The sequence below is a fragment of the Lagenorhynchus albirostris genome, chromosome 9 (genome assembly GCF_949774975.1).
Source record: "Lagenorhynchus albirostris chromosome 9, mLagAlb1.1, whole genome shotgun sequence".
NCBI lineage: Eukaryota > Metazoa > Chordata > Mammalia > Artiodactyla > Delphinidae > Lagenorhynchus > Lagenorhynchus albirostris.
In genome coordinates, this window is record NC_083103.1 from 49,785,420 (window position 1) to 49,800,584 (window position 15,165).

At 43.4% G+C, this 15,165-nt stretch overlaps 1 protein-coding gene across 1 annotated transcript; it reads left to right on the plus strand.

Moving 5' to 3' along the window:
- Positions 1-10,285: 10,285 nt before the first annotated feature.
- On the plus strand, positions 10,286-14,614 carry LOC132525300 (folate receptor beta-like). The gene is given in 6 exon segments (XM_060157839.1): positions 10,286-10,383; positions 12,151-12,329; positions 13,388-13,576; positions 13,689-13,736; positions 13,739-13,826; positions 13,976-14,614. Coding segments are annotated over 5 exon segments (762 nt in total). The 5' UTR covers positions 10,286-10,383; positions 12,151-12,179; the 3' UTR covers positions 14,263-14,614.
- Positions 14,615-15,165: the final 551 nt, after the last annotated feature.

The following is a 15,165-nucleotide window of genomic DNA, read 5'->3' on the forward strand; positions in this document are numbered from 1 at the left end:
CTAGTGGTTGCCTGAGGCTGGATTTCGGAATAGGGATTAACTGTAAATGGGCACAAGGGGGATGAAATGTTCTAAAACTCATTTATGATCAGGTTGCACCACTCCACAAAGTCACTGTAAACGTTAAATGGGTGAATTTTATGATATGTAAAATGAATGAATGAATGAGTGATTGCCTATAGAATACTCTCCCTTGCAAAGGTAGCATATAAGGAATTTTATAGATTTCTGAAATTTCTGTGGAGTGTACCCAGGAGGGGATGCATTCTAAGGATTTAGCATCTGGCTCCATAAAAATCTATCATCTGAGCCAAACTCTATTCCATCATGAACTTTGAGAAACTGGCTGGACCAACGTGGCAGTCAAGGAGGGAGTCAGTACTTGGTGTAGATGTAAACAATACCAATAGGGATGCTTAGGAGGGTGGCCCACTGCCAAGAATTTTTTTTAGAGAGAGTGCTTATTGAGGTTGGCACAAGTATGGTCTACTGAATTGAGGGTTAGAGACCACAGCCAGGGGAAACAAAAAGGGCTGCATCATATGACTAATCAAAAAAAGAACATGAAGCACATTACCAAAAATACCAACATAATAACCACAATCATATCGCCTTCATCAACTTCCCTAATTCTTTAAAAATTGTTTCTTGTTACCTGTTTGTGGCTTAGCATCTTTCTCCATAGAAGTCTTCTGCTTCGGGGCTGGAATTTTTCTGGAAGTCTCAAGTCCCAGGGCTCTGACAGCTTGAATCATCCAAGCATTAGTTTACGGTGGTGATGTCAGATCCATGAGTCTATTTTCCAGTCAGTCAATTATGGTACGATCTTCAGGAAAACAAAAGGAGAGAAGAGAAACTCCTTGTTAGCACAAATGGAAGATCGGTCAATCTATTAATTTCTAATACCAGAATAAAAGAGGGAAGAATTTTCACTGGGGTATAATACAACAGAGCATGAACTTACTGTCAACTGCTATATTTCATGAGGTCTCAGTTGATAGCTGTTTTGAGGAGAACATATTATTAGAACCTGGAGAGGGAGAGGTGGACAAGGAGAGTTTGTCTTCTCAATCAATTTAACAAACTTATTTTTTATAATTCCATTTGTCCTCTCTATTGCCTCAGCTCCAAGGGAGATATGGACAGTGGATGTATTTAGAAATCTTGAGGGCCTCACAGTCTGTTTTGTAAGATGTGCATGAAAATTACTATCAATAATAAAAGGTTATTTTAAAATAAAGGATAAAATCATCTTGGAAATAGACTTGTTGACAGTCGTCATGCAGACCCTTGCTTATTAAAATGCGTGTGCTTTTACTCATGGGGGAAAGTCTGCAATCACTAAACATTCACAGACACAATCCTTTACCTTGTATAAAAATCCTCTAGAAAGGACGAATTCTTCTCTTTGCTCTAACATCTTTCTCCACAATGTGAACATGATGTACAGGGCAGCTCTTATGATACTGATAAGCTGAATTTTAAAACACGGAGCATACCAATTATACCTAACTATTTTTAGCATCCCTCCTTGCCTCCTTCTTTACTTATGAGTACCATGCTGTGAGGGAACAAATTTTTTATGTATTCTAGCAGCTGTCTGGGAAGTGCCAAGATGATTTTGGTATAAAATATGCCTTGATAGTTTTATTATTCTGAATTTAGGACCTGATCTTGGAGAAGGGAAACAGAAAAAAAAAAAAAGTGTTGTCAGGAAATAACCTCAGTCTTGGCTGTGTTATTAATACGAAAACTATATGTTATAACAACCTTGTCACCAAGAATTTTAACTTCTCTAGAAATGAGGGATCCTATTGTTTCATGTTATATCATGACCCAAGAGCATGATGCAAGTCAGCACAAAGCCCAAATAATTAACATGCTTTTTTGAGAAGTGAAAGTTCAAATTCAGGTTGATAACGACCTAAACTTTGCTATGAGGGCAAAACACACAGGAAACAAAAAATAACTTTTATTTATTCGTGTTAACAATAGACTGTATACTCGAAAACCATTTTACTTACAAGTGACCAATATTATTTAAAGCTTTATGCTTCTTAAAATAGAAGTAATCTGAAGAAGCACTTCTGGAATGACAGAGTAAGGACATCTGAAAATCCACTCCCCCATAAAAGCAATAACACTGGCAAAACTTGTCAAAATCAACTTTTCCAGAACTCTGGAAATTAATCAAAGCTTTCAAAAACCTACGGAGAATTTATTCAAGAAAAATGGCTGAATATCAGTAGGAACAGTGAGCTTTGTGGTACTTTTATTTGCTTTTTCCCATCCTCCTCTCCCCAACTCCACAGTAGTCTCCAAAATCAGCAGCCTCACAACTACAGTAGCTATGAAAACCAGTGGCCTAGCAGCCACTAGAGGGGGCAGAGTGGGTGTGGATCTCCCCAAAAAGCCCTATCCCTAGAGAACCGTCACTACTTGATCTATCTGGAAGCTCTGTTAAGAGCCCCATTCACAAGGCTTGTCTGACTCAGAGCCCACCCAGTGAGAAACCCAACGCCTAGGTGTTTGTCTAAATAATCATCAGCAAATTATTTGACATCCCAGCTTCCTATCAGTTGTGGCAAACAAGAGGCAGGACAAAAAACTTAAAAGGAACATCAGGGAATGAGATGCCAAAAGGGAGCTTTGAAAAGCTCTGACATCTCTACCTGGGGATCTTGAATTCACGTGCATTTGCAGAACTGTGAATATGTCCAGGAAATACCTGAGAAGGCTCCAATCCCTCAGCTCTGGGTTAGGTGATGATCCAAAGGCAAGACCCATGAAAGAAAGAACTGATAAGCTAGATTTAATCAAAATTAAAATTTTTTGCGCGATTAAAGACATTGTTGGAAATTCCCTGGAGGTCCAGTGGTTAGGACTCAGTGCTTTCACTGCCGGGGCCTGAGTTCGATCCCTAGTTGAGGAACTAAGATACTGCAAGCCGTGCAGCATGTCAAAAAAAAAAAAAAAAAAAAAGAAGACATTATCAAGAGAGTGAAAGGTGAAAGGACAAGCCACAGACTGTGAGAACATATTTGCAAAAGATATATCTGATAAATGCCTGTTATCCAAAATATACAAAGAACTTTTAAAACTAAACAATAAGAAAACAACCTGATTAAAAAAAAATGGGCAAAAGATATTAATTAACGGATATTTCATCAAAGAAGATATACAGATGGCAAATAAGCATATGAAAACATGCTGCACATTATAAGTCATTAGGAAGTGCAAATTAAAACAACAACATGGGGCTTCCCTGGTGGCACAGTGGTTAAGAATCCGCCTGCCAATACAGGGAACACGGGTTTGAGCCCTGGTCCGGGAAGATCCCACATGCCGCGGAGCAGCTAAGCCCATGCACCAAAACCACTGAGGCTGCACCCTAGAGCCTGTGCTCCACAACAAAAGAAGCCACTGCAATGAGAAGCCCGCACACAGCAACGAAGACCCAACGCAGCCATAAATAAATAAATAAATAAATAAATAAATAAATAAATTTATTTTAAAAAAACAACAAGGGCTTCCCTGGTGGCGCAGTGGTTGAGAGTCCGCCTGCCGATGCAGGGGACACGGGTTCGTGCCCCGGTCCAGGAGGATTCCACATGCCGCGGAGCGGCTGGGCCCGTGAGCCATGGTCACTGAGCCTGCGCGTCCGGAGCCTGTGCTCCGCAATGGTAGAGGCCACAACAGTGAGAGGCCCGCGTACAGCCAAAAAAAAAAAAAAAAACACAACAACATGATACCATTACACACCTATTAGAATGTCCAGAATCTGGAACACTGACAACGCCAAATACTGGCGAGGATGTGGAGCAAAAGGAACCTTCACTCATTGCTGGTGGGAATGCACAGTAATACAGCCACTTTGGAAGATAGTTTGATGGTTTCTTAAAAAACTAAACATACTCTTACCACATGATCCAGCACTCATGCTCCTTAGTATTTACCCAAAGGAGCTGAAAAGTTATTTCTACACTAAGACCTGCACATTAAGGTCTAGAGCAGCTTTATTCATAACTGCTAAACCCTGGAAGCAACCAAGATGTCCTTCAGTAGGTGAGTGAGTAAATAAACTGTGGTACACCCAGATAATGGAATATTATTCAACACTAAAAAGAAATGAACTATCAAGCCATGAAAACACATGGGGGAACTGGGGACTTCCCTGGTGGTCCAGTGGTTAAGGATCCACCTTCCAATGCAGGGGATGCGGGTTCAATCCCTGGTCGGGGAACTAAGATCCCACATGCTGCGGGGCAACTCAGGTGGCACACGACAACTACTGAGCTCGAGTGCCTTGACAAGAGAGTCCGTGTGCCACAAACTACAGAGCGCACGTGTCCTGGAGCCTGTGCACCACAACTAGAGGAAAAAACCCTGCACGCCACAACTAGAAAGAAGCCCGTGCGCTATGACGAAGAGCCCGCATGCCGCAACTAAGACCAGACGCAGCCAAAAAAAATAAAGAAAATAAATAAATTAAATAAATATTTTATAAAAAAGACATGGAGGAACCGTAAATATATATTACTAAGTGGAAGAAGCCAATATGAAAAAGCTACATACTGTATGTTTCTAACTATATGACATCTGGAAAAGGCAAAAGTATAGAGATAGCAAAAGGATCAGTGGTTGCTGGGATTGTGGGGAGGGGGGTGTAGGCAGAGCACAGAGGATTTTTAGTGCAGTGAAAATACTCTGTATATTATAATGACGGACACCATTATGCATTTGTCCAAATTCATTGCATGTGCAACACCAAGAGTGAACCCTAATGTAAATTATGGACTTTGGCTGATTAAGATGTGTCAATGTAGGTTCATCAATGTAACAATGTTACCACTCTGGTTGAGGATGTTATAATGGAGGAAGCTATGTACGTGTGGGGGCAGGGGATATATAGGAAATTTCTGTACCTTCCCCTCAATTTCATTGTGAACCTTAAGCTGCTCTAAAAAACGAAAGCCTGAATAAAAGTTTTTTTTATTAGAGGTGCTCAAAAGCAGGTTTGAAGTGGCTTCAGGTTTGAAGAATCTATAAATGTGAAGATGGAAAACAGAAATTGTCCATTCTTAAGAACAAAAAAAAAAAAAGGGAAAAATGAACACAGCCTCAGGGACTTGTGGTAACCATCATGCATACCAAAATATGCACAATGGGAGTTCTATAAGGGGGGGGAAGATATAAATATTATAGTATTGGAGGAATCATGGCCTAATCTCAGATTTTATTAAAAAAATTAATCTACACATCTGAGAAGCTCAATGACGTCAAGATAATATAAACTCAAAGAAATACACACTTAAACACATCAGAGTCAAACTACTGGAAGACAAAGAGAGAATCCTACAAGCAGCAATAGAAAAACAACTTATCATGTACAAAGTATCCTCAATAAGAGTAACTGCTAATGTTTCATCAGCAATGATGAAGGCCAGGAGGCAGTGGGATAATATATTCAAAGTGCTGAAGTGAAAAAGCTCAATCAAGAATTCTATAATCAAGGGGAATTGCCTGGTGGTCCAGTGGTTAGGACTCCCTGCTTTCACTGCCAAGGGTATGGGTTTAATCCCTGGTCAGGGAACTAAAACCCCGCAAGCTGCACAGTTCATCCAAAAAAAAAAAAAGAAAAAGAAAAAAAAAAAGAATTCTATAACCAGAAAAACTATCCTTCAAAAATGAAGGAGAGGGACTTTCCCTGGTGGCACAGTGGTTAAGACTCTGCGCTCCCAATGCAGGGGGCCTGGGTTCAATCCCTGGTCAGGGAACTAGATCCCACATGCGTGCCACGACTAAGAGTTCACATGCCACAACTAAGGAGCCCGTGTGCTGCAATTAAGGAGCCCACATGCTGCAACTAAGACCCAGTGCAACCAAATAAATGAATATTTAAAAAAAAAAGGAAGGCAAAATTAAGACATACCCAAATAAACCAAAAGTGAGAGAATTTGTTGCTAGCAGACTTTCTTTACAAGAAATACTAAAGGTTGTTCTTCAAGCTGAAATGAAAGGCCACCAGACAGTATGTGAATCCCCATGAAGAAATCAAGAGCATAAGTAAAAGTTAATATACAAAGAAATATAAAATATGGTATAAATGTATTTATGTTGTAACACTTATCCTATCTAATGGAAAAAGACAGCTGTGTAAAATAATACTTATTAGAAGTCTGTTGATATGTTCATAATGTGTAAAATTATACTTTGTATGACAATAATAGTACAAAGGAGTGGGGGAGGGAATGAAGCTATATTGGAGCAAAGTTTTGAATACTATTGAAACTCGGTATTAACATCAACTAGATTGTTATAAATTATGATGTTAGTTGTAATCTCGGAGCAACTAGTAAGAAAAAACTCAAAAATTATAGTAAAAGAAACAACAAAGGCATTAAAATGGTACACTACAAAATATGAATTAAACACAAAGACGGCAGTAATAGAGAAACGGAGGGACAAAAAAGACAAACAACATATATAAAGCAAATAAAATTAAAGATGTAAAACATATCATTAGTAATTACATTTTATATAAATGGATTAAATACTCCCAATAAAAGTGCAGAGATTAGCAGATAAAAAAATCATTATCCTGGGCTTCCCTGGTGGCGCAGTTGTTGAGAGTCCGCCTGCCGATGCAGGGGACACGGGTTCGTGCCCCGGTCTGGGAAGATCCCACATGCCGCGGAGCGGCTGGGCCCGTGAGCCATGGCCGCTGAGCCTGCACGTCTGGAGCCTGTGCTCCGCAACGGGAGAGGCCACAACAGTGAGAGGCCCGCGTACCGCAAAAAAAATAAAAATAAAAAAAATAAAGCACTGAACAAACAAGGAATAGAAGGGATTTTCCGCAATGTGATAAAGGACATCTATGAAAAACCCACAGCTAACATCCTGTTCTATGCCAAAAGGCTTTACCCCTAAGATCAGCAATAAGACAGGTATATCCACTCTCATCATGTCTACTCAACACTGTATAAAAGTTGTAGCTAGGGCTATTAGTGAAGAAAAAGAAATAAGATCCATACAAATTGGAATGTTAGAAGTAAAACAATTTCTATTCACAAATGATGTGATATTCTATATAGAAAATCCTAAGGAATCCTCAAACACATGATTACTAACAAATGAGTTCAGCAACTTTGTAGGATACCAGATCAATATGCAAAAATCATTTGTATTTCTATACACTAGCAATGAACAATACAAAAATAAATTTAAGAATACAGTTCCAGGCTTCCCTGGTGGCGCAGTGGTTGAGAATCTGTCTGCCAATGCAGGGTACACGGGTTCAAGCCCTGGTCCGGGAAAATCCCACATGCCGCGGAGCAACTAAGCCCGTGCGCCACAACTACTGAGCCTGCGTCCTAGAGCCCACAAGCCACAACTACTGAGCCCGCGTGCCACAACTACTGAAGCCCTTGTGCCTAGAGCCCGTGCTCCGCAACAAGAGAAGTCACCGCAATGAGAAGCCTGCGCACCACAATAAAGAGTAGCCCCCGCTTGCCGCAGCTAGAGAAAGCCCGTGCACAGCAACGAAGACCCAACGCAGCCAAAAATAAATTAAATAAATAAATAAATTTATTTTAAAAAAATAAAATAAAATGTGTGGCCCAGGATAAAAAAAAAAAAAGAAAAATACAGTTCCATTCACAATAGCTTAAAAAAGAATCAAATACACAGGAAAAAATTTAACAAACGAAGTAAAAGACTTGCACAGGGGACTTCCCTGGCAGTCCAGTGGTTAAGACTCCGTGCTTCCCAGCCGCATAGCACAGGGAGATCAGCTTGGTGCTTTGTGACCACCTAGAGGGGTGGGATAGGGAGGGTGGGAGGGAGGGAGACGAAAGAGGGAAGAGATATGGGGATATATGTATAACTGATTCACTTTGTTATAAAGCAGAAACTAACACACCATTGTAAAGCAATTATACTCCAATAAAGAATTAAAAAAAAAAAAAAAAAAGACTCCGTGCTTCCACTGCAAGGGGCGTGGGTTCAATCCCTAGACAGGGAAATAAGATCCCACATGCCACATGGCGAGGCCAAATTAAAAAACAACAACAAAAAAACTTGTACACTGAAAATTACAAAACATTGTTGAAAGAAATGCAAAACCTAAATAAATGGAAAGAAATTCCATGTTCATCAATGAGAAGACTTGATAGTGTTATGAGGACAATACTTCCCAAATTGATCTACAGATTGAACTCAATTCTTATCAAAATCTCAGCCGGCTATTTTGGAGTAACTGACAACCTGATCCTAAAATCCACATGGACATGAAAGAGACCTACAATAGCCAAAACAATCTTGAAAAAGAACAAAATTAGAGGACTCACACTTCCTGATTTTAAAACTTACTACAAAACTGTAAGACAGTACAGTAGCAGGATGGAGCTGAGAGTCCAGATTTTTGACAACAGTGCTAAGACAATGCAAGAGGGGAAAGCATAATCTTTTCAAAATATGGTGCACATTCACAACTGAATATTCACATGCAAAAAAATTAAGCTGGACTCTATTTTACACCACACACAAAAACTAACTCAAAATGGATCAAAGGCCTAACCATAAGAGCTAAAACTATAAAACTGTAAGAAAACATAGGGGAAGAGCTTCATAATATTACATTAGGCAGTGATTTCTTGGATATGATAGCAAAAGCACAGGTAACAAAAGAAAAAAAAGACAAATTGGACTACATCAAAATTTAAAACTTCTGTCCAGCAAAAGACAATTAATAGAATGAAAGGCAACATACAGAATGGGAGAAAATATTTGCAAATCATGTATCTGATAAGGGGTTAATCCAGAATATATAAAGAACTCCTATAATTTAACAAAAACAAAATAACCTGATTAAAAAATGGGCAAATAACATGAATAAACATTTCTCCAAAGAAGATATACAAATTACCAACAAGCATACAAAAATAGGCTCAACATTACTAATCATTAGAGAAATGCAAATCAAAACCACAGTGACATACCACCTCATATCCACTAGGATGGCTACAATTAAAGAAACAAACAAACCAACAGAAAATAACAAGTGTAGCCAGGATGTGGAGAAACTGAAATCCTTGTACACTGCTGGTGGAAATGTAAAATTGTGCAACCATTTTGGAAAACAGTATGACAGTTCCTCAAAAATTAAAAATAGAATTACCATATGATCCAGCTATTCCACTTCTGGTTATATATCCAAAAGAATTGAAAGCAGGGTCCCAAAGAGATAGTTGTATACCTGTGTTCATAGTAGCATTCTTCACAATAGTCAGAAGGTGGAAGCAGCTCAAGTGTCCATGGATGGATGAATGGATAAAATGTGGTATATACACACAATGGAATATTACTCAGCCATAAAAACAAATGAAATATTGCCATTTGCAGCATATGAATGGATGTACAGATTATGATACTAAGTGAAATGTCAGGCAGAAAAAGACAAATATTATACGATATCACTTATATGTGGAATCTAAAAAAATAATACATTGCCATGTGGTGTGGCCAAAAAAAAAAAATAATAATACAAATCAACTTATTTACAAAATAGAAACAGAGTCACAGACATAGAAAACAAACTTATGGTTACCTCACAGGAAAGGGGAGGGAGAAGGATAAATTAGGAGTATGGAATTAACAGATACACACCACTATATATAAAATAGATGAACAACAGGGATTTACTGTATAGCATAGGGAACTATATTCAATATCTTGTAATAACCTATAATGGAAAAGAATCTGAAGCTGTACACCTGAAGCTAACACAATATTATGAATCAAATATAGTTAATTAAAATTTTTTTTAAGCCTACTCAGTATATGTCAGGCTTTTCTACATATAATTCTCAACAATCTTCTTGTGAGCAAACTGAAGCTGAGAAAGATTCAGTGATATTTCCCACAGTTGTGGGAGGGATGGAGCTATCACTGGGTCCCATGACCTGGCCCCAAAGCCTGGGTTCTTTCTCACTAGGTCCCATTCCCCTCAAGTTAGCTTTATCCTAACAACTGCTTGGGGTCAAAAATTCAGATCCCCCTTGGAGATGAGCAATCATCTAGATTTTGATGCATGTTGAATGTGTAGACCCTGGAATGAAGAAATTAACAAATAAAGAGATGAATGAAAACAGGAATGGATCATTTGACAGACTAAAGCAACCCTGAAGAGGGTGGGATCGGAAGAGAAGGAAGAGCAGGAGGAAAGCTGAAAGAGGAAATTGTATCTATGCTTCCCAGAGTTCCTAGTCAGTCTATCCGGCGCTGAGGACAGAGAACACAGAGGGCAGTGCTGCGGCTTGGAGCTGCTGCCAACCTGAAGACAGGCCAATCCAGACTTGTGTGTGCGCCCAGCAGCAAAGGAGGCTCAGGCAAGTTGCCCTAAGGAGGAGATGGTGACAGGACACTGGGGAGACTTGGCAGGTTGGCGCATAGGGGCGGGGCATACCTCTCTTTAGAAAGATCACTCTGGCTCCTGTGGGGAAGGTGACTTGAAGGGGAAGAAACTGGAGGAGGGAAGACCTTACCCCAAACACAGAGCCAAGGGAAGTGAATTCCAGAAACGTTTTCGGAGAGACCTTGCCAGGGCTTGGTGATCAACTGCATGGAGGATGGGGAGGGAGAGGAAAGTCTCTATTATCAACTCTTAGGTCCCTCGGTGACAGAGCCTAAAGGAAAAGATCTGTCATGGGCGGGGTGAAAGGTGAGAGGCCGTCATGGACAGAGTAGTGGGCCGTCACTTTTGCTGGGGGTCTCCCACGACTCTAAGTGCTTGTCTGGTTAGCAGCTCCAATGTGAGGGACTTTTATGTTGTCCCTCAGGTCCTAGGGTCCTGCATTTGTGTTTTGAGGGATAAGGTAGGGATCTGGTGCATCTGTCCAGAAAGAGCTGAGGAGGCCAGAGTCACGATGTGGGGGGTGGACAGGAGGAAATGGCTTTCAGAGAATAGGGAAGGAAAAAGTCTGAGAAAGCAAAGCTGTTTAAAAACAACCACCCCAGGGGCTTCCCTTGCGGTGCAGTGGTTAAGAATCTGCCTGCCAAGGCAGGGGACACGGGTTCGAGCTGGTCCAGGAAGATCCCACATGCTGCAGAGCAACTAAGCCCGTGTGCCACGACTACTGAGCCTGCGCTCTAGAGCCCACGTGCCACAACCACCAAGCCTGCGTGCCACAACTACTGAAGCCCGCGTGCCTAGAGCCCATGCTCCGCAACAAGAGAAGCCACTGCAATGAGAAGCCTGCACACTGCAACGCAGAGTAGCCCCCACTAGACACAACTAAGGAAAGCTCTCGTGCAGCAACAAAGACCTAATGCAGCCAAAAATAAATTAAAAAAAAAAAGTAGAGTCCCAGTAGCAACCTAAATGTCCATCAACAGACTGAGTGGATAAAGAAGATGTGGTACATATATACAATGGAATATTACTCAGCCATAAAAAAGAATGAAATGATGCCATTTGCAACAACATGGATGGACCTAGAGATTATCATACTAAGTGAAATGAACCAGACAGAGAAAGACAAGTATCATATGATACTGCTTATATGTGGAATCTTTAAAAAAACAAACAAAAAAAACCACCCTTGTCATTTCTGTATCATTTAACCAAACACCATCCTGCGTGTTACCTCACTTGATCCTTGTGCTGATCCGGAGAACTCAGCAGAGCTGGGTCGCTGCCACCCCAAGGGTAACAGGGTTTCTAACCTGGCATGGGAACCCAGGTGATCCAGGGTGTAAAGGCAGGGCACTTGCTGGACATAGGATGAGGGCACTGTGTGTCCCTGGCCCCTTTCAGGGGAGCAGAGCATGGACCTGAATTATTTAGTTACTTTTCTTAGATCAAGTCCAGAGAGAAGGTGAGAGCACAAGGCATCTCCTCCACCTTGGGAAGATTCCCCCAGGGCTCACCCTCTAATCCCAGATCCCCTTCTGAGCCCTTCGAGCCTGAGGTGAGGGAGCCATCCCTTTTGCCAATCTTCTCTACTTCAGTCTCAAGGAGCCTCAGGACCCCAACACTGAAGGAACAGGGTCTGACCCCATCCTTCAGTGTGGAGCTGGGGAGACTGAGGCAAGAGGTGAAGGGGGCACCCTGCATGGGACTCTCTCCCCTCAGGCTTTGGTCTCCCTAACCACAGCTGCCTCTGCAGGAAAAGAAAGACATGCCCTGGAAATTAACACCCCTTCTGCTGTTTCTGGCCTGGATGGCCTACCAGTGCAGTGCCCAGCCCAGGACAGACCTGCTCAACGTCTGCAAGGATGCCAAGCACCACAAGGTAAAGCCAGGCCCTGAGGACAAGCTACATGACCAGGTGAGGATGGACTGTGGCTCTGGGCAGGGAGGGGGCTTGTTCAGACAAGGAAGAGGAAGTCAGGGTGGCGAGGGAGGGGTCGCGGGGTCAGCCCCTTCACCACACACACACATCCTGAATTATCACTGTGGGAGAAGGTGAAGGTAGGATGCAGGGGAGTGGCTGGCGTGATTCTAGGGGTGGCCTGCTCAGGATACGACACCGTGTCGGCAATAAGGCGGAATGATCGTTTACTGAGCACCTACCAGGTGTCATGTGTTTTCCGTGTGTGATTTCATATTCCCAGGGGTCCTGTGATGTGGGTAGATGATGTTCTCCTCCACATGACACAAATTAGGAAACTGAGGCCCAGAGAAGCACACAGACACACAAAGGAATGGGACAGGACTTGCCCTTGTGGTGGGGTAGGGGTAGGACTGAGGTGGGCAACTCCAGGGGTTTAAAGGGTGAGAGACTTCAGCGTATATTACTGCATAGCGTATCCCCTTTCCTCCTTTGCTCAGAATGCCACCTTCCAGTGAGGCTGTTCACAACCAGCCAGAAAATTTCAACAGTCATCCCATACTCCATATTTCCATTCCCTGCTGTAATTTCCTCCATATAACTGATCGGATCTTGATATATATTTTTTCTCTTTTAGTTCTTACTGTCTCCCCTCACCAGAACACATATTTCTGTTTTGTTCTCTTCTATATTCCCAGCATCTAGAACAGCAACTGGCATAAAACAAGTACTCAGTAATTATTTTTTAGTGAAAAAATAAAATACTTTGTATAAAGTATCAAGCGCTGTATAAATGAAAACTATTGTCTCCCCAAGGCAGGGTCTCTCCCAGGCTCTCACCACCCCTGCCTCCCCATCACACTGTTGTAATTGAGTCTCTCCCAAGACCAGAGTTTCTGGAGGCCAAGGACAGAGAGGTCCTAACAGCGAGCGTTCCTAGGACAACCTACCTGGGGCAGGAGGGCAAGAGCCAAATGGGAAGAGGCTGGAGGTGGCAGAGCTTGTGGTCGGGGAGGCAGTTAGTCTCATGTCTTCCCCCCCCCGCCCCCCCGCAGTGCATCCCCTGGAAGAAGAATGCCTGCTGCTCTGCCAAAGTCAGCCAGGAGCTGCACAGGGACACCTCCTCCCTGTATAACTTTAACTGGGAGCACTGTGGCAAGATGAAGCCCGCCTGCAAGCGCCACTTCATTCAGGACAGCTGCCTCTACGAGTGCTCACCTAACCTGGGGCCCTGGATCCAGGAGGTATTGGTGTCTCCCTCACCCCACCCCAGCAGGCTGTCGCCCAACTCAGTCAAGGCTGTTCCTACCAACATCTCAGGCTGACTGGAGCCCTCCCTCCCCCGGCTCCCCCCAGGTGAACCAGAGCTGGCGCAAAGAACGGTTCCTGAACGTGCCCCTCTGCAACGAGAGGACTGTCAGAGCTGGTGGGAAGACTGCCGCACCTCCTACACCTGCAAGACCAACTGGCACAAGGGCTGGAACTGGACCTCAGGTGAGGGCCTGAGGGTGGGGAGATGGAGGTGGAGAATGGAGAAAGGGGGTTTGAGGATTTGGGGTTGGGCAAGTATTTCTAAGGGGGGCCAGAAATGAGTTTTGGGCCCAGGGGCTGAATGTCCGTGCCTACCCTCTCTCCCCCTGCAGGATCTAACAAGTGCCCAACTGGGACCACCTGTGGCACATTTGAGTTCTACTTCCCCACGCCAGCAGCCCTGTGTGAGGGCCTCTGGAGTAACTCCTACAAGCTCAGCAACTACAGCCGGGGCAGTGGCCGCTGCATCCAGATGTGGTTCGACCCCGCCCAGGGCAACCCCAATGAGGAGGTGGCGAGGTTCTATGCCTTGGCCATGAGTGCTGGGGCCATGCCCCAGGGGATTAGACCTCTCCTGCTCTGCCTGGCCCTGATTTTGCCACTCTGGCTCCATGAATGAGTCCAGCCATCCCCAGACAGTCCTCAGGTTTGATGACCAGGCTGGGCTCAGCTCAGCTCCCACAAATGAGGAAGCCATAAGCATGCCTCCATCCATTACCCATCCCTCTGTCATCTAGTTCCTGCTCCATGGTGGGGCCTGTGGTTTCTCTGACAGCCAGTTCTAAAAAACAGACCAACACATCCGTGTCTGATGAATTATTTTGGTTGTGAGTTTGTGGGTGGTAGAGGGCAGATTCCATAGTTTTTGGATTCCTTCAGATTAGAGAAATGAGACATGGGTTTGAAACCCAGCTCTGCTACTATGTGAAAGTGAAGCAGTTGCTTGACTGCTCTAAACCATACCTCCTCAATAAAATGAAGATAATAATCCTTCCTTCTCTCATGGTTGTTAAATGTTGCCTAAAAACCATGTGTGCCTAGTGCCTGCACATTAATAGTCCTCAGGGATCCTGTTGCCCTTGTAGCCCCAAATGAGAGCGCCAAGTCCAGAACTTCATTATTTATACTGGGCCCCAAATACCCTTCCTTTCCCCCAGGCCTTGTCTGCCTGGCTCTGTGCTCAGCTCTGCTGCTCTGGGAAAGCTGGGGATGGGAGCCAGGGAAGGCTTTGGATTCCCGGGGCAGGGGGTGCAGCGGGTCTGGTGTGAAAATAAATTCACCCATGTGGATTGAAGGGGCAGAGTTGGGGCTTGGGAGCCTCAGGGGAGGAAGACAGCAGATTGGGGAGAGCATCTGTGAGGTTCCTGGGGAGGAAATACTCCGGAGCCTTGCACTGGTTCAGCCCTGCTGTATCCTGGAAGCGTGGCTGGAAAAGCGGCGGAAACCCTTAGGGGCTTCCCTGGGGCAGGAACTTCTCTGGCACCTTTGTCCCCTCCAGGGTTGGTAGATATGCCTCTCCTAG